The sequence below is a fragment of the Tachyglossus aculeatus genome, chromosome X3, assembly GCF_015852505.1.
Source record: "Tachyglossus aculeatus isolate mTacAcu1 chromosome X3, mTacAcu1.pri, whole genome shotgun sequence".
NCBI classification, from domain to species: Eukaryota; Metazoa; Chordata; class Mammalia; order Monotremata; family Tachyglossidae; genus Tachyglossus; species Tachyglossus aculeatus.
Window position 1 is genome coordinate 14,203,990 of NC_052099.1, and position 25,096 is coordinate 14,229,085.

General features: G+C 44.2%; 1 protein-coding gene across 2 annotated transcripts in view; it reads right to left on the reverse strand.

The window, feature by feature from the left end:
• The window catches only part of SMC2 (structural maintenance of chromosomes 2), a 107,222-nt gene extending 82,343 nt beyond the window's left edge, over window positions 1-24,879 (reverse strand). For both annotated transcript variants that reach the window (XR_005457051.1, XM_038770361.1), the window contains exons 1-4: window positions 24,451-24,879; window positions 7,037-7,235; window positions 5,528-5,677; window positions 1,544-1,666 (exon numbers count right to left, since the gene is read on the reverse strand). Coding sequence is in view for 1 of the 2 variants with exons in the window: in XM_038770361.1 (XP_038626289.1) it covers window positions 1,544-1,666; window positions 5,528-5,677; window positions 7,037-7,204 (441 nt within the window). In the remaining variant the exon portion in view is untranslated. The remainder of the gene's footprint in view (window positions 1-1,543; window positions 1,667-5,527; window positions 5,678-7,036; window positions 7,236-24,450) is intronic.
• Window positions 24,880-25,096: the final 217 nt, after the last annotated feature.

Sequence of the window (25,096 nt, forward strand, 5' to 3'; positions counted from 1 at the left end):
CTACGTGCAGGGGGGCGGGGGGGGGGGAGGGTTCCAGGGCGATCGGGTGGTCCCGCGGGGGGCTTCTGGTCTTCGTCCCCATTTGACAGATGAGGAATCTGAGGCCCAGGAAAGTGACCGGCCCAAGGTCGCCCGGCTGACGGTGGGTGGAGCCGGGATTCAAACCCACAACCCCGGACTCTTTCCCCTGAGCCACGCCGCCGAACAGCGGCACCTTCATTTCCCGCCGCAAGCAAGCTCCCCGACCCAAATCCGGGATGCGGCCCCGCGGCTTAGCGGGCTCGGGAGTGAGAGGTCGTGGGTTCTAATCCCGGCTCCACCACTTACCTGCCGGGTGAGCTTGGGCACGCCACTCAACTTCTCTGTGCCTCAGTTACCCCAGTCGGAAAACGGCGATTAAGGCAGCGAGCCCCACGCGGGACGGGGGCCGCGTCCGACCCGGTTACCTCGTGATCGGCGCTTAGGTCAGCGCTGAAAAAGGGGCATCTAATCGAGCATTTGCGGCGCGCACATCTTGGGAAAGGCCGCCGCCCTCTTCCCAATCTTTCCCACGCCGCATCCCGCCGTCTCCCGCTTGCGCGGTTGGAGGAACCCTGATCCCGCAAGGGTATTTTAGCCAAAGGGTGCGGCGGAAACCCACGCTGGGCCACGAAGGAGCAGGCGTCCGGCAATTTGGCACCCGACTCAGGGATCGCGCCGGCGGTCCCCCGCCAAGAGCACCTCGGAGGCCGAAAGGGCTGTGACGGGAGAGGCCACCTTTTCCGGCTTGCCCCGATTCCCCGCGCCGGGCTGGGATCCCGTCGCGGGGCGAAGGCGGAGCGGAGTTCCCGTTTCTCCTGGGGTCCCGCCCGGCTCCACTGAACCGCATCTATTTCCCGCGGCTTGGACCCCCGGGAGGGGCCGAGAGAGAAGAAAGGGAAGGCGAGGGGGCTAAAGAGGAGAAGGAGCGCGCCACGGAAAAACGTCGGCTTCGGGAGCGCCGGGAAACAGAGAAAGGAAGGAGAGCGGGCACGGGTTCTAATCCCGCCTCTGCCACTTATCCCTTCCAGACCATGAGCTCGCTGTCGGGTAGGGACCGTCTGCGTTGCCAACTTGTACTTCCCAAGCACTCAGTCCAGTGCTCTGCACACGGGGAGCGCTCAATAAATACAACTGAACGAATGAATTTATCAGCTGTGGGACTTTGGGCAGGTCACTTCACTTCTCTGGGCCTCAGTTCCCTCATCTGGAAAATGGGGACGAAGACAGGGAGCCCCCCGTGGGACCACCCGATCACCTGGCATCTCCCCCAGCGCTCAGAACAGTGCTTGGCACATTAAGCGCATAGCAAATACCAAAGTTATTATTATTATGATGATCGGCACATAGTAAGCGCATAACAAATACCAACGTTATTATTATTATTAATAATAATAATAATAAAGGAAACTGCCCGCGTAAAGTATCCCCAGATAATTGATGCCTTTTTTAATTCTACGCGAACGCATCGCTCGTATTGTACTGGAATGACAGGGAGGCCATCGAAGGCCCGTGCAAAACGTACCTGCATGATGAGAAAATGCGGATTGTTGACATTAAGCCCGACAGAGCAGAACAGGTCCTGGACCCTGGTGTTATTTGCGTTGATGCCGTTGATTAAATATTTATTCCGACCACCGATGATCACCTGGCGACGAAGCGGAAGGATTCAAAAAATCAGCGTACGGAATCGGGACCGGAAGGGGGCGTCCGCTCCGGTCTCTCCGGAGCTTGACCCGGAATGACGGATCTCCCAACGGCTCCAAGCTTCCTAAAAAGACGGAACGGCTCCAAGCTTCCTAAAAAGACGGAACGGCGCCAGGCTTCCTAAAAATCCCACGCTTCACAGTGGGAAAGGCATCCATTCCGTCATCCGGCCGGAAAACGACACGCGAGAAGGACGGAGACGGGAGAGACAGAGGCAGAAACAGCGTAATAATAATTATTATTATTAATTGTCAGCTGTGTGACTTTGGGCGAGTCACTTCACTTCTCTGGGCCTCAGTTCCCTCCTCTGGATAATGGGGATTAAAACCAGGAGCCCCCCAGGGGACCACCTGATCACCTTGTAACCTCCCCAGTGCTTAAAACGGTGCTTTGCACATAAGCGCTTAATAAATGCCACCATTATTATTATTATTATTATTAAAGAGCCCGGGCTTTGGAGTCGGAGGTCACGGGTTCACATCCCGGTTCCGCCAACTGTCAGCTGTGTGACTGTGGGCAAGTCATTTCACTTCTCCGGGCCTCAGTTCCCTCATCTGGAAAATGGGGATTAAAACCAGGAGCCCCCCGGGGGATCACCTGATCACCTTGTAACCTCCCCAGCGCTTAGAACGGTGCTTTGCACATAGTAAGCGCTTAATAAATGCCACCATCATCATCATCCACTGAGGAATTGGGGGGCGGAAGGAACAATGGAGAGCCCCCCCCGCCCCCCCAGCCCAAATCCTCAATTTTCAACAGATTGGCAGGTGAGAAACTTTGGGGAAAAAGTACAGATGTCTGGGATTCGGAGGCCCCCCAGCCCAAATCCTCGACTTTTAACAGATTGGCAGGTGAGAAACTTTGGGGAAAAAAGTACAGATGTCTGGGATTGGGATTTGGTAGCGTTCAGGGCAACGGAGGCCCCCCGGCCCAAATCCTCAACTTTCAACAGATTGGCAGACACGAAACTTTGGGGGGAAAAGTACAGATATCTGGGATTGGGATTCGGTAGTGTTGAGGGCAACGGAGGCCTCTCGGCCCAAATCCTCGACTTTCAACAGATTGGCAGGTGCGAAACTTTGGGGAAAAAAGTACAGATGTCTGGATTGGGATTCGGGAGCGTTGAGGGCAATGGAGCCCCCCCCCACCCCACCCCCAGCCCAAATCCTCCACTTTCAACAGATTGGCAGGTGCGAAACTTTGGGGAAAAAAGTACAGGTGTCTGGGATTGGGATTCGGTAGCGTTGAGGGCAACGGAAGCCCCCCAGCCCAAATCCTCGACTTTCAACAGATTGGCAGGTGCAAAGTTTTGGGGAAAAAAGTACAGATGTCTGGGATTGGGATTCGGTAGCACTGAGGGCAACGGAGGCCCCCCGGCCCAAATCCTCGACTTTCAACAGATTGACAGGTGCGAAACTTTGGGGAAAAAAGTACAGATGTCTGGGATTCGGAGGTCCCCCGGCCCAAATCCTCGACTTTCAACAGATTGGCACGTGAGAAACTTTGGGGAAAAAAGTACAGATGTCTGGGATTCGGAGGCCCCCCCGGCCCAAATCCTCGACTTTCAACGGATTGGCAGGTGAGAAACTTCGGGGAAAAAAGTACAGATGTCTGGGATTCGGAGGCCCCCCGGCCCAAATCCTCGACTTTCAACGGATTGGCAGGTGAGAAACTTTGGGGAAAAAAAATACAGATGTCTGGGATTGGGATTTGGTAGCGTTGAGGGCAACGGAGGCCCCCAGGCCCAAATCCTCGACTTTCAACAGATTGGCAGGTGCGAAACTTTGGGGGGAAAAATACAGATGTCTGGGATTGGGATTCGGTAGCGTTGAGGGCAACGGAGGCCTCCCGGCCCAAATCCTCGACTTTCAACAGATTGGCAGGTGAGAAACTTTGGGGAAAAAAATACAGATGTCTGGGATTGGGATTCGGTAGCGTTGAGGGCGACGGACATCTCCAGCCGTGACTGGCTGAGATTTTCCAAAAAAGAATGGTTTGTGGGGGACGGAAGAGAGATAACGTGATACGGCTCACGTTCCCTTAGGCCTCGATTTTACGGCGGACCCTTGATTTGGGGGTGCCAAAAGGGTCGCGGTTTTGGAGGGATCTGAGTTTAACCTGCCCTAGCGAGGGTGATCTTCGGGAATCCTCCCGACTCCCTCCGAACCGCCACCGAGTCAAGTTCCCATTTCCTGACCAGATCGCGGATGGAACTGAATCTCTCTGCCCGGCCAGGATACCGAGACTAATGAGGATGGCGGCATCTTTGGAGCGCTTACTATGTGCGGAGCACCGTTTTAAGCGCCGGAAGCTCCTTCGTTGGTCTCTCCATGCTGAGGAGCAGAGCGGTTTAGCGGACGGAGCCCGGGGTCCGATCCCGGCTCCGCTCCTCTGTGCCTCAGTTACCTCGGCTGGAAAACGGGGGTTGAGACCGTGAGCCCCACATGGAACAGGGACTGCGTCCGAACCGATTTCCTTGGATCCACCCCAGCGCTCAGAACAGTGCCTGGCATAGAGTAAGCGCTCAATAAATACAACAATGAATGAGTAGCATTATTACTATTATTATTATTATTAAGAAGCGCTCTGCACACTGTAAGTGCTCAATACGACAATGAATGGATAGCCTTATTATCATTATTAAGAAGCGCTCTGCACACAGTAAGCACTCAATAAATACGACAATGAATGGATAGCATTATTATTATTAATAAGCGCTCTGCACACAGTAAGCACTCAATAAATGGATAGCATTATTATTATTATTATTAAGGACTCTGCACACAGTAAGTGCTCAATAAATATGACAATGAATGGATAGCCTTATTATTATTAAGAAGCGCTCTGCACACAGTAAGCGCTCAATAAATACGACAATGAGTGGATAGCCTTATTACTATTAAGAAGCGCTCTGCACACAGTAAGCACTCAATAAATACGACAATGAGTGGATAGCTTTATTATTATTATTAAGAAGCGCTCTGCACACAGTAAGCGCTCAATAAATACGACAATGAGTGGATAGCCTTATTATTATTAAGAAGCGCTCTGCACACAGTAAGCGTTCAATAAACACGACAATGAATGGATAGCATTAGTATTATTATTAAGAAGCGCTCTGCACACAGTAAGCGCTCAATAAATATGACAGTTAATGAATAGCATTATTATTATTATTATTAAGAAGCACTCTGCACACAGTAAGCACTCAATAGATACGACAATGAATGGATAGCATTATTATTATTAAGAAGCGTTCTGCCCACAGTAAGCGCTCAATAAATACGATAATGAATGGATAGCATCATTATTATTATTAAGGGAGATGTTTAGCCCAGTCCACAAGGGTCCAACCTCAAATGATGAGGAAATTCGGATGATTAAAAGACCCTCCTTGCGCCTCTCAAAGTGATATGCAGATTTGATCATTCAACCGTATTTATCGAGCGCTTCCTGTGTGCAGAGCACTGTACTGAGCGCCTGGAAAGAACAATTTGGCAACAGATAGAGACGGCCCCTACCCGATAACAGGCTCACGGTCTAGAAGGGGGAGGCGGACGACAGAACGAAACAAGCAGACGCCCTCATTCACTCGTATTGAGTGCTCACTGTGTGCAGAGCACTGTACTAAGCGCCATCCTCCAGTGCAATTTTAGCCCCCCCCCAAAAATCCGCTAGCGGCCGAGAACAGTGCCAGCTTTGAAAGAATTCACCTGCTAAGGAAATAAAAACCCCCGAAACGCTGCCTGATTTCCATCGGGAACGGAGACACCGCGAGAGGCTTCGGAAAACTGAGACCCACCTGCCTGGTAACTGTAATTTCATCTTGGATCTCAAATCCCAGAGGACTCTGGCTCTTGTCGGCATTATCAAAGGTAATCGACACCGTGGCCTTGGTTATCCCGGATTGCCCGTTTTTGTAGACCAGATCCTGTAAGTTGGAAGCGCGCACCTAAAGTCAAAGGGAGAGAGTTATTCCTCGGGAAAAAAAAGCGCCGTTCGGCGCCGAGCGACTTCAGGCAGCCGGAACGGGGCCGGCTCTCTTTGCCCGAAATCCAAGTTGGCCCGCTCCCGTGCGCCACGGGGTATCCGGAGCACCCGAGTGGCGACAGACCTGGAGAGATTCGGGCGGGTCGGTCACGGGCCCGGCGCTCCGCTCGCTGGAAGTTCAACACGTCGCGTGAATTTAAGTTGCCACAACCCCCGTGGCCGTTACATACATCTTATCTACTCTATTAGTCTCCCTACGTATAATGATAGCGACGATGACGGCATTTATTAAGCGCTTACTCTGTGCCAAGCGCTGGGGGAGGGATACGGGTCGGCCCACGGTCTTCAGCCCCATTTGACGGGTGAGGAAACCGAGGCCCGGAGAAGTGAAGCGGCTTGCCCCACGTGACGCCATTCGTCTGTGTCCATCTCCCCGCTTCAACCCGGGATTATCGACTCACTACGGGCACGGGGCGCCGCACGAAGCACGGCAGAATTAGCGGACACACTCCCTGCCCGTGACTCATTCATTCGATCGTATTTGCTGAGCGCCTACTGGGTGCAGAGCACTGTACTAAGCGCTTGGGAAGCGCATACGGTGTCGAGAATTCCGACGCCGAGGGCGGGGATTGTCTCTGCTTTCCCGTGGCCTCGGGCGGTACTAGGTAAACGCAACCGACGAGAACGCCGACCGACAGGACAGAGGCCCAGTCATTCATTCATTCAGTCGATCGTATTTAGGGGGCGCTTACTGCGCGCGGAGCACTGTACTGAGCGCCTGGCGACGTCCCCCCCCAACAGACCTGATCGGTGGCTGCAATCCGTGCGAATTTTGGTTGCGCGGAGACTCTGATATCACTAATACGCTAATGCTGTCTGTATATATGGATATAGGTTTGCACGTATTTATTTATTACTCTTTATTTATTTTACTTGTACACGTTTATTCTACTTATTTTATTTTGTTAACATGTTTGGTTCTCTGTCTCCCCCTCTTCTAGACTGTGAGCCCGCTGTCGGGTAGGGACCGCCTCCCTATGTTGCCAAGCGCTTAGTCCAGTGCTCTGCACACAGGAAGCGCTCAATAAATACGACAATGAATGATTAGAAGCCCAGACTATCGGTTCTGCCCTCGGAGGTGAGGGAAGAGAGAAACAAAACCCGACGGGCGGCCACAACGAGAGCATAAATTTAACAAACGGGGAGCAGAGGAACGAGGCGCCGCTCTATTTCCTCTTTAACCTGGGACCGATCGGGCCGAGAGCATCAATTTTACAGGCGGGGAGCGGAGGAACGAAGCGCCGCCCTATTCCCTCTTTACCTGTGACAGATTGGAGATCCCCAGCAGGAAGCAGATGGAGTCCAGGATGTTCGACTTTCCGCTCCCGTTCAGGCCCGTGATAGCGTTGAAGAGCGGGTCGAAGCCATTCACCTCAGTCCGCTGGGCATACGACTTGAATCCCTCGAGAATGATCGACTTGATGTGCATCTTCGCGGTCGACCCGTTCAGAGCCGACGTCCTGGCGGAGCGGAACGCCAATGATAATAACAATAACCGCGGTATCCGTCACGCGCTTCCTGCGCGCCGGGCGCTCTCCCGAGCACCGGGTGGAGACGGGCAAATCCGCGCGGGCGGAATCCCCCGTCCCGCGTGGGGCTCGCCGTCTCCGTCCCCGTTTCACAGATGGAGGCCGCACGCGTCAAGCGCTTAGCACAGCGCTCCGCACGCAGCGAGGGCTCGAGAAACGCGGCTGAATCGCCCCAGAAGCACGGGAAGTGGGGGACGAGGAGCAGAGACGTAAATAAACATGGTGCGGGGATGACCGCCGACGGCCACTCATAAAAACCGTCCGTTCTCTCTCTTTACATAGACATGTCACACACACTGTGTCTCTGTAGGTTGCCAACTTGTACTTCCCAAGCGCTTAGTACAGTGCTCTGCACGCGGTAAGCGCTCGATAAATACGATCGAATGAATGGACCCACCCCAAAACATAAACTAGATGAGCGACACGAGCTGGATTGTCGCAGTGAAGTCCCAGCGGGCGACTGGAAGGCTTCTGCAGTCGGCAGAAGTGGGAGCAGGAGTGTGGCGAATAATAATAATAATAATAATAATAATAATAATAATGGTAGTTGTTCAGCGCTTACTATGTGCCAAGCACTGTTCTAAGTGTTAATAATAATAATAATAATGAATGGACCCACCCCAAAATACAAAATAGATGAGTGACACCGAGCTGGATTGTCGCAGTGAGGTCCCAGTGGGCGACTGGAAGGCTTCCGCAGTCGGCAGAAGTGGGAGCAGGAGTGTGGCGAATAATAATAATAATAATAATAGTATTTGTTAAGCGCTTACTATGTGCCAAGCACTGTTCTAAGCACTGAGGTAATAATAATAATGAATGGACACACCTCAAAATATAAAATAGATGAGTGACACGAATTGGATTGTCGCAGTGAGGTCCCAGAGGGCGACTGGAAGGCTTCTGCAGTCGGCAGAAGTGGGAGCAGGAGTGTGGCGAATAACAATAATAATAATAATAATAATAATAATGGTATTTGTTCAGCGCTATGTGCCAAGCACTGTTCTAAGCACTGAGGTAATAATAATAATGAATGGACCCACCCCAAAATATAAACTAGATGAGCGACACGAACTGGATTGTCGCAGTGAGGTCCCAGAGGGCGACTGGAAGGCTTCTGCAGTAGGCAGAAGTGGGAGCAGGAGTGTGGTTATTAATAATAATAATAATAATAATAATAATAGTATTTGTTAAGCGCTTACTATGTGCCAAGCACTGTTCTAAGTGTTAATAATAATAATAATAATGAATGGACCCACCCCAAAATACAAAATAGATGAGTGACACCGAGCTGGATTGTCGCAGTGAGGTCCCAGTGGGCGACTGGAAGGCTTCCACAGTCGGCAGAAGTGGGAGCAGGAGTGTGGCGAATAATAATAATAATAACAATGGTATTTGTTCAGTGCTTCCTGTGTGCCAAACACTGTTCTAAGCACTGAGATAATAATAATAATGAATGGACCCACCCCAAAATATAAAATAGATGAGCGACACCGAGCTGGATTGTCGCAGTGAGCTCCCAGAGGGCGACTGGAAGGCTTCTGCAGTCGGCAGAAGTGGGAGCAGGAGTGTGGCGAATAACAATAATAATAATAATAATAATAATAATAATAATAATAATAATGGTATTTGTTCAGCGCTTACTATGTGCCAAACACTGTTCTAAGCACTGAGGTAATAATAATAACGAATGGACCCACCCCAAAATATAAAATAGATGAGCGACACGAACTGGATTGTCGCAGTGAGCTCCCAGAGGGCGACTGGAAGGCTTCTGCAGTCAGCAGAAGTGGGAGCAGGAGTGTGGTTAATAATAATAATAATAATAATAGTATTTGTTAAGCGCTTACTATGTGCCAAGCACTGTTCTAAGTGCTAATAATAATAATAATGAATGGACCCACCCCAAAATATAAAATAGATGAGCAACACCGAGCTGGATTGTTGCAGTGAGCTCCCAGCGGGCGACTGGAAGGCTTCTGCAGTCGGCAGAAGTGGAAGCAGGAGTGTGGCAAATGATAATAATAATAATAATAGCATTTGTTCAGCACTGACTATGTGCCAAGCACTGTTCTGAGCGCTGAGGTAATAATAATAATGAATGGACACACCCCAAAAGATAAACTAGATGAGCGACACGAACTGGATTGTCGCAGTGAGCTCCCAGCGGGCGACTGGAAGGCTTCTGCAGTCGGCAGAAGTGGGAGCAGGAGTGTGGCGAATAATAATAATAATAACAATGGTATTTGTTCAGCGCTTACTATGTGCCAAACACTGTTCTAAGCACTGAGGTAATAATAATAATGAATGGACACACCCCAAAATATAAAATAGATGAGTGACACGAACTGGATTGTCACAGTGAGGTCCCAGAGGGCGACTGGAAGGCTTCTGCAGTCGGCAGAAGTGGGAGCAGGAGTGTGGCAAATAACAATAATAATAATAATAATAATAATAATAATAATAATAATGGTATTTGTTCAGCGCTATGTGCCAAGCACTGTTCTAAGCACTGAGGTAATAATAATAATGAATGGACCCACCCCAAAATATAAACTAGATGAGCGACACGAACTGGATTGTCGCAGTGAGGTCCCAGAGGGCGACTGGAAGGCTTCTGCAGTAGGCAGAAGTGGGAGCAGGAGTGTGGTTATTAATAATAATAATAATAATAATAATAATAATAGTATTTGTTAAGCGCTTACTATGTGCCAAGCACTGTTCTAAGTGTTAATAATAATAATAATAATGAATGGACCCACCCCAAAGTACAAAATAGATGAGTGACACCGAGCTGGATTGTCGCAGTGAGGTCCCAGTGGGCGACTGGAAGGCTTCCACAGTCGGCAGAAGTGGGAGCAGGAGTGTGGCGAATAATAATAATAATAACAATGGTATTTGTTCAGTGCTTACTATGTGCCAAACACTGTTCTAAGCACTGAGATAATAATAATAATGAATGGACCCACCCCAAAATATAAAATAGATGAGCGACACCGAGCTGGATTGTCCCAGTGAGCTCCCAGCGGGCGACTGGAAGGCTTCTGCAGTCGGCAGAAGTGGGAGCAGGAGTGTGGCGAATAATAATAATAATAACAATGGTATTTGTTCAGCGCTTACTATGTGCCAAGCACTGTTCTAAGCACTGAGGTAATAATAATAATGAATGGACCCACCCCAAAATATAAAATAGATGAGCGACACGAACTGGATTGTCGCAGTGAGCTCCCAGAGGGCGACTGGAAGGCTTCTGCAGTCGGCAGAAGTGGGAGCAGGAGTGTGGTTAATAATAATAATAATAATAATAATAATAATAATAGTATTTGTTAAGCGCTTACTATGTGCCAAGCACTGTTCTAAGTGCTAATAATAATAATAATGAATGGACCCACCCCAAAATATAAAATAGATGAGCAACACCGAGCTGGATTGTCGCAGTGAGGTCCCAGCGGGCGACTGGAAGGCTTCTGCAGTCGGCAGAAGTGGAAGCAGGAGTGTGGCAAATGATAATAATAATAATAATAGCATTTGTTCAGCACTGACTATGTGCCAAGCACTGTTCTGAGCGCTGAGGTAATAATAATAATAAATGGACACACCCCAAAAGATAAACTAGATGAGCGACACGAACTGGATTGTCGCAGTGAGGTCCCAGAGGGTGACTGGAAGGCTTCTGCAGTCGGCAGAAGTGGGAGCAGGAATGTGGCGAATAACAATAATAATAATAATAATAATGGTATTTGTTCAGCACTTACTATGTGCCAAGCACTGTTCTAAACACTGAGGTAATAATAATAATGATGAATGGACCCACCCCAAAATATAAAATAGATGAGCGACACGAGCTGGATTGTCGCAGTGAGCTCCCAGCGGGCGACTGGAAGGCTTCTGCAGTTGGCGGACGTGGGAGCAGGAGTGTGGTGAATAATAATAATAATAAAAATAGTAATAATAATAATAATAATGGCATTTGTTAAGCACTTACAATGTGCAAAGCACTGTTCTAAGCGCTGGGGAGGTTACAAGGTGATCAGGTGGTCCCACAGGGGGCTGACGATCTTAATCCCCATTTTCCAGGTGAGGGAACCGAGGCTCAGAGAATAATAATAATAATAATGATGGCATTTATTAAGCGCATACTATGCGCAAAGCACTGTTCTAAGTGCTGGGGAGGCTACAAGGTGATCAGGTTGTCCCACGGGGGGCTCACAGTCTTCATCCCCATTTTCCAGATGAGGGAACTGAGGCCCAGAGAAGTGAAATGACTTGCCCAAAGTCACCCAGCTGACAATTGGCGGAGCCGGGATTCGCACCCCTGACCTCGGACTCCCAAGCCCGGGCTCTTTCCCCCGAGCCCCGCTGCTTGTCCGAACGCCAGCAAGACGTGGGTTCTTTCATTCATTCAATCGTATTTATTGAGCGCTTACTGTGTGCAGAGCACTGTACTAAGCGCTCGAAGATAATGGCATTTATTATTCATTCATTCATTCAATCGTATTTATTGAGCGCTTACTGTGTGCAGAGCACTGTACTAAGCACTTGGGAAGTACAATTATTAAGCGCTTACTACGTGCCAAGCACTGTTCTAAGCGCCGGGGAGGTTACAAGGTGATCAGGTGGTCCCACAGGGGGCTCACGGTCTTCATCCCCATTTTCCAGATGAGGTCACTGAGGCCCAGAGAATAATAATAATAATAATAATAATAATAATAATAATGATGGCATTTATTAAGCGCTTCCTACGTTCCAAGCATTCATTCATTCAATTCAATCGGATTTATTGAGCGCTTACTGTGTGCAGAGCACTGTACTAAGCGCTTGCACTGTTCTAAGCGCCGGGGAGGTTACAAGGTGATCAGGTCAGCCCACGGGGGGCTCAAGGTCTTCATCCCCATTTTCCAGATGAGGTCACTGAGGCCCAGAGAATAATAATAATGATGGCATTTATTAAGCGCTTACTATGTGCCAAGCACTGTTCTAAGCGCCGGAAAGGTTACAAGGTAATCAGGTGGGCCCACGGGGGGCTCCCGGGCTTCATCCCCATTTTCCAGATGAGGTCACTGAGGCCCAGAGAATAATAATAATAATAATGATGGCATTTATTAAGCACTTACTATGTGCCAAGCACTGCTCTAAGCGCCGGGGAGGTTACAAGGTGATCAGGTGGCCCCATGGGGGGCTCACAGTCTTCATCCCCATTTTCCAGATGAGGTCATTGAGGCCCGGAGAAGTGAAGTGACTCGCCCAAAGTCACCCAGCTGCCAACGTGGCTCAGTGGAAAGATCCCGGGCTTTGGAGTCCGAGGTCGTGGGTTCAAATCCCAGCTCCGCCAATTGTCAGCTGCGTGACCTTGGGCAAGTCACTTCACTTCTCTGGGCCCCAGTGACCTCATCTGGAAAATGGGGATGAAGACTGGGAGCCCCCGTGGGACCACCTGATCACCTTTGTAGCCGCCCCAGCGCTTAGAACAGTGCTTGGCACATAGTAAGCACTTGATAAATGCCATCATTATTATTATTATTATTACCCCAGCGCTCAGAACAGTGATTTGCACATAGTAAGCGCTTAATAAATGCCATCATTATTATTATTACCCCAGTGCTTAGAACAGTGCTTTGCACATAGTAAGCGCCATCATAAATGCCATCATTATTATTATTATTATTTCCACTGAGCTATGCTGCTAAGCGCTTAACAAATACTATTATTATTATTATTTAGGGGCCATTCCCACGCCAATCATCGCCTTCCAGCTCACTCTCCTGTATGTGTGGCTTTGTCTACCCACCCACCGCTGCTCAGTTCATTCATTCATTCAATCGTATTTATTGAGTGCTTACTGTGTGCAGAGCACTGTACTAAGCGCATGGGAAGAACAAGTTGGCAACATCTAGAGACACTCCCTACCCGACAGTGGGCTCTCAGTCTAGAAGGGGGAGACAGACAACAAAACAAAACATATAAACCAAATTCATTCATTCATTCAATCGTATTTATTGAGCGCTTAGTGTGTGCACAGCACTGTACTAAGCACTTGGAAAGTACAATAAAATAAATAGAATAAATATGTACAAGTAAAATAAATGTAGTAAATATCTACAAACATATATACACATATATATACACATTCATTCAATCAATCGTATTTATTGAGCACTTTCTGTGTGCAGAGCACTGTACTAAGCGCTTGGAAAGAATAAGTTGGCAACATATAGAGACGGTCCCTACCCGACAGCGGGCTCACAGTCTAGAAGGGGGAGACAGACAATAAAACATATAAACCAAATTCATTCATTCAATCGTACTTATTGAGCGCTTACTGTGTGCACAGCACTGTACTAAGCGCTTGGGAAATACAATAAAATAAATAGAATAAATATGTACAAGTAAAATAAAGAGTAATAAATATGTACAAACATATACATACATGTACACATTCACTCAATCGTATTTACTGAGCGCTTAGTACAGTGCTCTGCACTGATGCATTCATTCATTCAATCGTATTTACTGAGCACTTACTGACCCGATGCATTCATTCATTCAATCGTATTTACTAAGCGCTTACTGACCCGATGCATGTATTCATTCATTCAATCATATTTACTGAGCGCTTACTGACCCGATGCATGCATTCATTCATTCAATCCTATTTACTGAGCCCTTACTGACCGGATGCATTCATTCACTCATTCAATTGTATTTACTGAGCGCTTAACGACCCGATGCATTCATTCACTCATTCAATTTGTATTTACTGAGCACTTACTGACCCAATGCATTCATTCATTCAATCGTATTTACTGAGCGCTTACTGACCAGATGCATTCATTCATTCAATCCTATTTACTGAGCGCTTACTGACCGGATGCATTCATTCATTCAAGCATATTTACTGAGCGCTTACTGACCAGATGCATTCATTCATTCATTCAATCCCATTTACTGAGTGCCTACTGACGTGATGCATTCATTCATTCAAGCGTATTTACTGAGCGCTTACTGACCCGATGCACTCGTTCATTCATTCAATCCTATTTACTGAGTGCTTACTAACCCGATGCATTCATTCAATCATTCAATCATATTTACTGAGCACTTACTGACCCAATGTATTCATTCATTCATTCAATCGTATTTACTGAGCACTTACTGACCCAATGCATTCATTCATTCAATCGTATTTACTGAGCGCTTGCTGAGCAGATGCATTCATTCATTCATTCAATCCTATTTACTGAGCGCTTACTGACATGATACATTCATTCATTATTTACTGAGCGCTTACTGACTCGATGCATTCATTCAATCGTATTTACTGAGAGCTTACTGACCCAATGCATTCTCTCATTCATTCAAGCGTATTTACTGAGCGCTTACTGACCCGATGCAGTCACTCATTCATTCAATTATATTTACTGAGCGCTTACTGACCCGATGCATTCATTCATTCATATTTACTGAGCGCTTACTGACCCGATGCATTCGTTCATTCACTCGTATTTACTGAGAGCTTACTGACCCAACGCATTCTCTCATTCATTCAAGCGTATTTACTGAGCGCTTACTGACCCGATGCATTCACTCATTCATTCAATTATATTTACTGAGCGCTTACTGACCCGATGCATTCATTCATTCATCCAATCCTACTTACTGACCCGATGCATTCATTCATTCATCTTTACTGAGCGCTTACTGATCCGATGCATTCATTCACTCAATTGTATTTACTGAGTGCTTACTGACCTGATGCATTCATTCATTCAATTGTATTTACTGAGCGCTTACTGACCCAATGCATTCATTCATTCATTCAATTGTATTTACTGAGCACTTACAGACCCGATGCATTCATTCAATCCTATTTACTGAGCGCTTACTGACCCAATGCATTCATTTACTCAAGTGTATTTACTGAGCACTTACTGACCCGATGCATTCATTCATTCAAGCGTATTTACTGAGCGCTTACTGACCCGATGCATTCATTCATTCAACTGTATTTACTGAGTGCTTACTGACCAGATGCATTCATTCAATCCTATTTACTGAGCGCTGACTGACCCGATGCATTCATTCATTCAATCATATTTACTGAGTGCTTACTGATCCGATGCATTCATTCACTCAATTGTATTTACTGAGTGCTTACTGACCCAATGCATTCATTCATTCATTCAATTGTATTTACTGAGCGCTTACTGACCCAATGCATTCATTCATTCATTCAATTGTATTTACTGAGCGCTTACTGACCCGATGCATTCATTCATTCATTCAATCCTATTTACTGAGCGCTTACTGACCCAATGCATTCATTCACTCAAGTGTATTTACTGAGCACTTACTGACCCGATGCATTCATTCAAGCGTATTTACTAAGCGCTTACTGACCCGATGCATTCATTCATTCAACTGTATTTACTGAGTGCTTACTGACCAGATGCATTCATTCAATCCTATTTACTGAGCGCTGACTGACCCGATGCATTCATTCATTCAATCATATTTACTGAGTGCTTACTGACCTGATGCATTCATTCACTCATTCAATTATATTTACTGAGCGCTTACTGACCCAATGCATTCACTCATTCATTCAATCGTATTTACTGAGTGCTTACTGACCCGATGCACTCATTCATTCAATCCTATTTACTGAGCGCTTACTGACCCGATGCATTCATTCATTCAATCGTATTTACTGAGCGCTTACTAACCCGATGCATTCATTCATTCAACCGTATTTACTGAGCGCTTACTGACCCGATGCATTCATTCATTCAACCGTATTTACTGAGCGCTTACTGACCCGATGCATTCATTCATTCATTCAATCGTATTTACTGAGCGCTTACTGACCCGATGCATTCATTCATTCAATCGTATTTACTGAGCGCTTACTGACCTGATGCATTCATTCATTCAACCGTATTTACTGAGCGCTTACTGACCCGATGCATTCATTCATTCAACCGTATTTACTGAGCGCTTACTGACCCGATGCATTCATTCATTCATTCAATCCTATTTACTGAGCGCTGACTGACCCGATGCATTCATTCATTCAATCCTATTTACTGAGTGCTTACTGACCCGATGCATTAATTCACTCATTCAATCATATTTACTGAGCGCTTACTGACCCGATGCATTCATTCATTCAATCGTATTTACTGAGCGCTTACTGACCAGATGCATTCATTCATTCAACCGTATTTACCGAGCGCTTACTGACCTGATGCATTCATTCATTCAATCCTATTTACTGAGCGCTTACTGACCCAATGCATTCATTCATTCAATCGTATTTACTGAGCGCTTACTGACCCGATGCATTCATTCATTCAATAGTATTTACTGAGCGCTTACTGACCCGATGCATTCATTCATTCATTCATTCAATCATATTTACTGAGCGCTTACTGTCCCACGGCCCGCAGAGCATGACTTTGGGGATTTAATAATAATAATAGTAATAATGATGGCATTTATTAAGCGCTTACTATGTACAAAGCACTGTTCTAAGCACTGGGGAGGTTACAAGGAGAGGCAGCGTGGCTCAGGGGAAAGAGCCCGGGCTTAGGAGGCGGAGGTCATGGGTTCAAATCCCGACTGCCAATTGATTGTCGTATTTATTGACTGTTGTGTGCAGAGCAAATTAGCTGTGCGACCTTGGGCAAGTCACTTCACTTCTCTGTGCTTCATTGACCTTATCTGTAAAATGGGGATGAAGACTGTGAGCCCCCCCGTGGGACCACCTGATCACCTTGTATCCCCCCCCCAGCGCTTAGAACAGTGCTTCGCACATAGTAAGCGCGTAACAAATGCCATCATCATTATCATCATTCTCTGGGCCTCAGTGACCTCACCTGTTAAATGCAGCAGCGTGGCTCAGTGGAAAGAGCCTGGGCTTTGGAGTCCGAGGTCATGGGTTCAAATCCCAGCCCCGCTACTTCTCAGCTGTGTGACTTTGGGCAAGTCACTTCACTCCTCTGGGCCTCAGTTCCCTCAGCTGGAAAATGGGGATGAAGACTAAGCCCCCCATGGGATGACCTGATCACCTTGTCACCTCCCCAGCGCTTAGAACAGTGCTTGGCACATAGTAAGCTCTTAATAAATGCCACTAGTATCATCATTATAAAATGGGGATGAAGACCGTGAGCCCCCCGTGGGACAACCTGATCACCTAGTAACCTCCCCAGCGCTTAGAACAGTGCTTGGCACATAGTAAGTGCTTAATAAATGCCGTTATTATTATTATCATCATTATAAAATGGGGATGAGGACCGTGAGCGCCCCGTGGGACAGCCTGATCACCTCGTAACTTCCCCAGCGCTTAGAACAGTGCTTGGCACATAGTAAGCGCTTAATAAATGCCATTATTATCATTATAAAATGGGGATGAAACCTGTGAGCCCCCGGTGGGGCAACCTGATCACCTTCTAACCTCCCCAGTGCCTAGAACAGTGCTTGGCACATAGTAAGCGCTTAATAAATGCCATTATTATCATCATAAAATGGGGGTGAAACCTGTGAGCCCCCCGTGGGACAACCTGATCACCTTGTAACCTCCCCAGCGCTTAGAACAGTGCTTGGCACATAGTAAGCACTTAACTCATGCCATTACTATAATTATTATAGTAAGCGCTTAACAAATGCCATCATTATTATCATCATTCTCTGGGCCTCAGTGACTATTATTATTATAATAAAATGGGGATGAAGCCCATGAGCCCCCCGTGGGGCCACCTGATCACCTTGTATCCCCCCCAGCGCTTAGAACAGTGCTTTGCACATAGTAAGCGCTTAATAAATGCCATTATTATTATAGTAAGCACTTAACAAATGCCATCATTATTATCATCATTCTCAGGGCCTCAGTGATTATTATTATTATAAAATAGGGGTGAAGCCTGTGAGCCCCCCGTGGGACCACACGATTACCTTGTATCCCCCCCAGCGCTTAGAACAGTGCATCGCACATAGTAAGCACTTAATAAATACCATTATTATTATTATTATCATTATTATAGTAAGCGCTTAATAAATACCATTATTATTATTATCATTATTATAGTAAGTGCTTAACAAATGCCACCATTATTATTATCATTCTCTGGGCCTTAGTGACTATCATTATTATTATTATTATAAAATGGGGATGAGGACCGTGAGCCCCCCGTTGGACCACCTCACCACCTTGTTTCCCCCCCCTCCAGCGCTTAGGACAGTGCTCTGCACATAGTAAGCGCTTAATAAATGCCATTATTATTATTATAGTAAGCGCTTAACAAATGTCATCATCATCATTATTATTATTATAGTAAGCACTTAACAAATGCCATCATTATTATTATCATTCTCTGGGCCTCAGTGACTATTATTATTATAAAATGGGGATGAAGCCTGTGAGGCCCCCGTGGGCCCACCCGATCACCTTGTATCCCCCCCAGCGCTTAGGACAGTGCTTCGCACATAGTAAGAGCTTAATAAATACCATTATTATTATTATCATTATTAAAGTAAGCGCATAACAAATGCCACCATTATTATCATTCACTGGGCCTCAGTGACTATTATTATTATAAAATGGGGATGAAACCTGTGAGCCACCCATGGGGCCACCTCATCACCTTGTATTCCCCCCCCCCAGCGCATAGAACAGTGCTTTGCACATAGTGTGTGCTTAATAAATACCATTATTATTATTATCATTATTAAAGTAAGCGCTAACAAATGCCATCATTATTATCATCATTCTCCGGGCCTCAGTGACTACTACCATTATTATAAAATGGGGATGAAGCCCGTGAGCCCCCATGGGACCACCTCATCACCTTGTATCCCCCCCAGCACTTAGGACAGTGCTTCGCACATAGTAAGCACTTAATAAATGCCATCATTATCATTATTACAGTAAGCGCTTAAATGCCATCATCATCATTATTATAGTAAGCGTTTAATAAATGCCATCATCATTATTATAGTAAGCGCTTAACAAATGCCATCATCATTATTATAGTAAGCGCTTAACAAATGCCATTATTATTATTATTATTATTATCATTATTATAAGCGCTTAACAAATGCCATCATTATTATCATTATCATTCTCTGGGCCCCAGTGCTTATTATTATTATAAAATGGGGATGAAGTCCGTGAACACCCCGTGGGACCACCTGATCCCCCTGTATCCCCCCCCAGCGCTTAGGACAGTGCTTCACACATAGTAAGCGCTTAATAAATACCATTATTATTATTATCAGTATTATAGTAGGCGCTTAACAAATGCCATCATTATTATTATCATTCTCTGGGCCTCAGTGACTATTATTATTATAAAATGGGGATGAAGCCCGTGAGCCCCCCGGGGGACCACCTCATCACCCTGTATCCCCCCAGCGCTTAGAACAATGCTTCGCACATAGTAAGCGCTTAATGAATGCCATCATCATTATTATTATAGTAAGCCATCATCATTATTATTATTATTTTCCAGATAATAACAATAAGGATGGCATTTATCATCTTCATCATTATTATTATTATTATTATTATAGTATGAGCTTAACAAATGCCATCATCATTATTATTATAGTAAGCGCTTAAAAAATGCCATCATCACCATTATTATAGTAAGCGCTTAAATGCCATCATTATTATTATTATTATTATTATAGTAAGCACTTAAATGCCGTCATTATTATTATCATTCTCTGGGCCTCAGTGACTATTATTATTAATATAAAATGGGGATGAAGCCCGTGAGCCCCCCGTGGGGCCACCCGATCACCCTGTATCCCCCCCCAGCGCTTAGAACAGTGCTTCGCACACAGTAAGCGCTTAATAAATGCCATCATCATTATTATTATAGTAAGCCATCATTATTATTATTATTATCATTTTCCAGATAACAATAATAATAAGGATGGCATTTATCATCATCTTCATTATTATTATAGTAAGCGCTTAACAAATGCCATCATTATTATTATAGTATGCACTTAAATGCCATCATCACCATTATTATTATAGTAAGCACTTAACAAATGCCATCATCATCATCATTATTATTATAGTAAGCGCTTAACAAATGCCATCATCATCATTATAGTAAGCGCTTAACAAATGCCATCATCATCATTATTATAGTAAGCACTTAACAAATGCCATCATCATTATTATTATAGTAAGCGCTTAACAAATGCCATTATTATTATTATAGTAAGCGCTTAAATGCCATCACCACTATTATTATAGTAAGCGCTTAAATGCCATCATTATTATTATAGTAAGTGCTTAACAAATGCCATCATCATCATCATCATCATTACAGTAAGCGCTTAACAAACGCCATCATTATTATTATCATTCTCTGGCCCTCAGTGACTATTATTATTATAAAATGGGGATGAAGCCCGTGAGCCCCCCGTGGGATCACCTCATCACCCTGTATCCCCCCCCAGCGCTTAAAACACTGCTTTGCACATAGTAAGCGCTTAATGAATGCCATCATCATTATTATTATTATAGTAAGCCATCATTATTATTATTTTCCAAATAATAATAAGGATGGCAATTATCATCATCTTCATTATTATCATTATAGGAAGCGCTTAACAAATGCCATCACCATCATTATTATTACAGTAAGCGCTTAACAAATGCCATCATCATTATTATAGTAAGCACTTAACAAATGCCATCATCATTATTATTTTCCAGATAATAATAATAAGGATGGCATTTATCATCCTCATTATTATTATTAGTATTATTATAGTAAACGCTTAACAAATGTCATCATCATTATAGTAAGCGCTTAACAAATGCCATCATCATTATTATTTTCCAGATAATAATAATAAGGATGGCATTTATCATCCTCATTATTATTATTATTAGTATTATTATAGTAAACGCTTAACAAATGTCATCATCATTATAGTAAGCGCTTAACAAATGCCATCATCATTATTATATTAAGCGCTTAACAAATGCCATCATCATCATTATTGTAAGCCATCATTATTATTTTCCAGATAATAATAATAAGGATGGCATTTATCATCATCTTCATTATTATTATAGTAAGCGCTTAACAAATGCCATCATCATCATTATTATTATTATAGCAAGCGCTTAGCAAATGCCATCATCATTATTATTATTATTATTGTTGTTACTATAGTAAGCACTTAACAAATGCCATCATTATCATCATCATTCTCTGGGCCTCAGTGACTATTATTATTATTATAAAATGGGGATGAAGCCCCTGAGGCCCCCGTGGGACCACCTCATCACCTTGCATCCCCCCCCAGCGCTTAGAACAGTGCTTCGCACATAGTAAGTGCTTAATAAATGCCATCATTATTATTATAGTAAGCCATCATTATTATTGTCATTTTCCAGATAACAATAAGGATGGCATTTATCATCATCTTCATTATTAGCATTATTATAGTAAGCGCTTAACAAATGCCATCATCATCATTATTATAGTAAGCGCTTAAATGCCATCATTATTATTATTATAGTAAGCGCTTAACAAATGCCATCATTATTATTATAGTAAGCGCTTAACAAATGCCATCATCATCATTATTATAGTAAGCGCTTAACAAATGCCATCATCATTATTATTATTATAGTAAGCTTTTAACAAATGCCATCATCATTATTATAGGAAGCGCCTAACAAATGCCATCATCATCATTATTATTGTAAGCCATCATTATTATTATTATTTTCCAAATAATAAGAAGGATGGCATTTATCATCTTCATTATTGTTATTATTATTATTATAGTAAATGCTTAACAAATGCCATCATCATCATTATTATTATAGTAAGCGCTTAATAAATGCCACCACCATCATTATTATTATTATAGTAAGCGCTTAACAAATGTCATCATCACCATCATCATTATTATTATTATAGTAAGCACTTAACAAATGCCATCATTATTATTATCATTCTCTGGACCTCAGTGACCATTATTATTATTATAAAATGGGGATGAAGCCCGTAAGCCCCCCGTGGGACCACCCGATCACCCTGTATCCCCCCCAACGCTTAGAACAGTGCTTCGCACATAGTAAGCGCTTAATAAATGCCATCATTACTATTATAGTAAGCCATCATTATTATTATTTTCCAGATAACAATAAGGATGGCATTTATCATCATCTTCATTATTAGCATTACTATAGTAAGCGCTTAACAAATGCCATCATCATCATTATTACTATAGTAAGCACTTAACAAATGCCATCATTATTATTATCATTCTCTGGGCCTCAGTGACTATTACTATTATAAAATGGGGATGAAGCCCGTGAGCCCCCCGTGGGACCACCTCAACACCCTGTATCCCCCCCAGCGCTTAGAACAGTGCTTCGCACATAGTAAGCGCTTAATAAATACCATCATTATTATTATAGTAAGCCATCATTATTATTGTTATTTTCCAGATAACAATAAGGATGGCATTTATCATCATCTTCATTATTAGCATTATTATAGTAAGCGCTTAACAAATGCCATCATTATTATTATAGTAAGCGCTTAACAAATGCCATCATCATCATTATTATAGTAAGCGCTTAACAAATGCCATCATCATTATTATTATAGTAAGCGCTTAACAAATGCCATCATCATTATTATTATTATAGTAAGCGCTTAACAAATGCCATCATCATCATTATTATTGTAAGCCATCATTATCATTATTTTCCAGATAATAATAATAATAAGGATGGCATTTATCATCATCTTCATTATTGTTATTATAGTAAGCGCTTAAATGCCATCATTATTATTATTATAGTAAGCGCTTAACAAATGCCATCATCATTATTATTATAGTAAGCGCTTAGCAAATGCCATCATTATTATTATTACTATAGTAAGCACTTAAATGCCATCATTATTATTACCATTCTCTGGGCCTCAGTGACTATTATTATTATTATAAAATGGGGATGAAGCCCCTGAGCCCCCCGTGGGACCACCACATCACCCTGTATCCCCCCCAGCGCTTAGAACAGTGCTTCGCACATAGTAAGCGCTCAATAAATGCCATCATTATTATTATAGTAAGCCATCATTATTATTGTTATTTTCCAGATAACAATAAGGATGGCATTTATCATCATCATTATTAGCATTACTACAGTAAGCGCTTAACAAATGCCATCATCATCATTATTCTAGTAAGCACTTAACAAATGCCATCATCATCATTATTATAGTAAGCGCTTAACAAATGCCATCATCATTATTATTATTATAGTAAGCGCTTAACAAATGCCATCATCATCATTATAGTAAGCGCTTAACAAATGCCATCATCATCATCATTATAGTAAGCGCTTAACAAATGCATTCATTATTATTATTATTATTATAGTAAGCGCTTAACAAATGCCATCACCATTATAGTAAGCGCTTAACAAATGCCATCATCATCATTATTATAGTAAGCGCTTAACAAATGCCATCATCATTACTATAGTAAGCGCTTAACAAATGCCATCATTATTATTATAGTAAGCGCTTAACAAATGCCATCATCATCATCATTACTGTAAGCCATCATTATCATTATTTTCCAAATAATAATAATAAGGATGGCATTTATTATCATCTTCATTATTACTATTATAGTAAATGCTTAACAAATGCCATCATCATCATTATTATTATAGTAAGCGCTTAATAAATGCCACCACCATCATTATTATTATAGTAAGCGCTTAACAAATGTCATCATCACCATCATTATCATTATTATTATTATAGTAAGCGCTTAACAAATGCCATCATTATTATTATCATTCCCTGGGCCTCAGTGACTATTATTATTATTATAATAAAATGGGGATGAAGCCCGTGAGCCCCCCGTGGGACCACCCCATCACCCTGTATCCCCCCCAACGCTTAGGACAGTGCTTCGCACATAGTAAGCGCTTAATAAAAACTATTATTATTGTTATTATAGTAAGCCATCGTCATTATCATTATTATTTTCCAGATAATAATAGTAATAAGGATGGCATTAAGCGCTTACTATGCGCAAAGCACTGTCCCAAGACGAGGGAACCGAGGCCCGGAGAGGTGAAGTGACTTACCCAAGGTCACACGCGATCTGGCCGGCGGAGCGCTTAGCACAGTGTGTCGCACACAGGGAAAGGGGCGAGAACGAGGGCTGAGGAGAAGCGGGTCCGCCGCCTCAGGGAAACGCGCGTGCGCAGTGTGGCGCGCGCCGGGCCGAGCGACTTCCGGTCGCTTTGAATTTTGGCGCCGGCCGAGAACCGTTGACGTTACGTCGCGCCGACGGAGGTCGTCTACGCGCGGGGAGGGGGGGCTGCGCACGTGACGTGGTCACGCGCCTCCGCCACGTGACTCCGCCTCCTCCGGGGGCGCGAGGCGGGAGGGGGCGGGGCTGCGTGGTCGCGTGACGGGATGGCTTTTCGGGCGGGCATTCGGTCAGTCAGCCAGTCATTCAGTCATTCATACAGTCATTCATTCATTCAGCCAGTCAGCCAGTTATTCAGTCAGTCAGTCATACGGTCATTCATTCAGTCAGTCATTAATTCAGCGATTCAGTCAGTCATACAGTCATTCATTCACTCAGTCAGTCAGTCAGTCAGTCATTCAGTAACTCAGTCAGTTAGCCAGTCAGACATTCAGTCAGTCATACAGTCATTCATTCATTCAGGCAGTCAGACATACAGTCATTCAGCCAATCAGCCAGTTATTCAGTCAGTCAGTCAT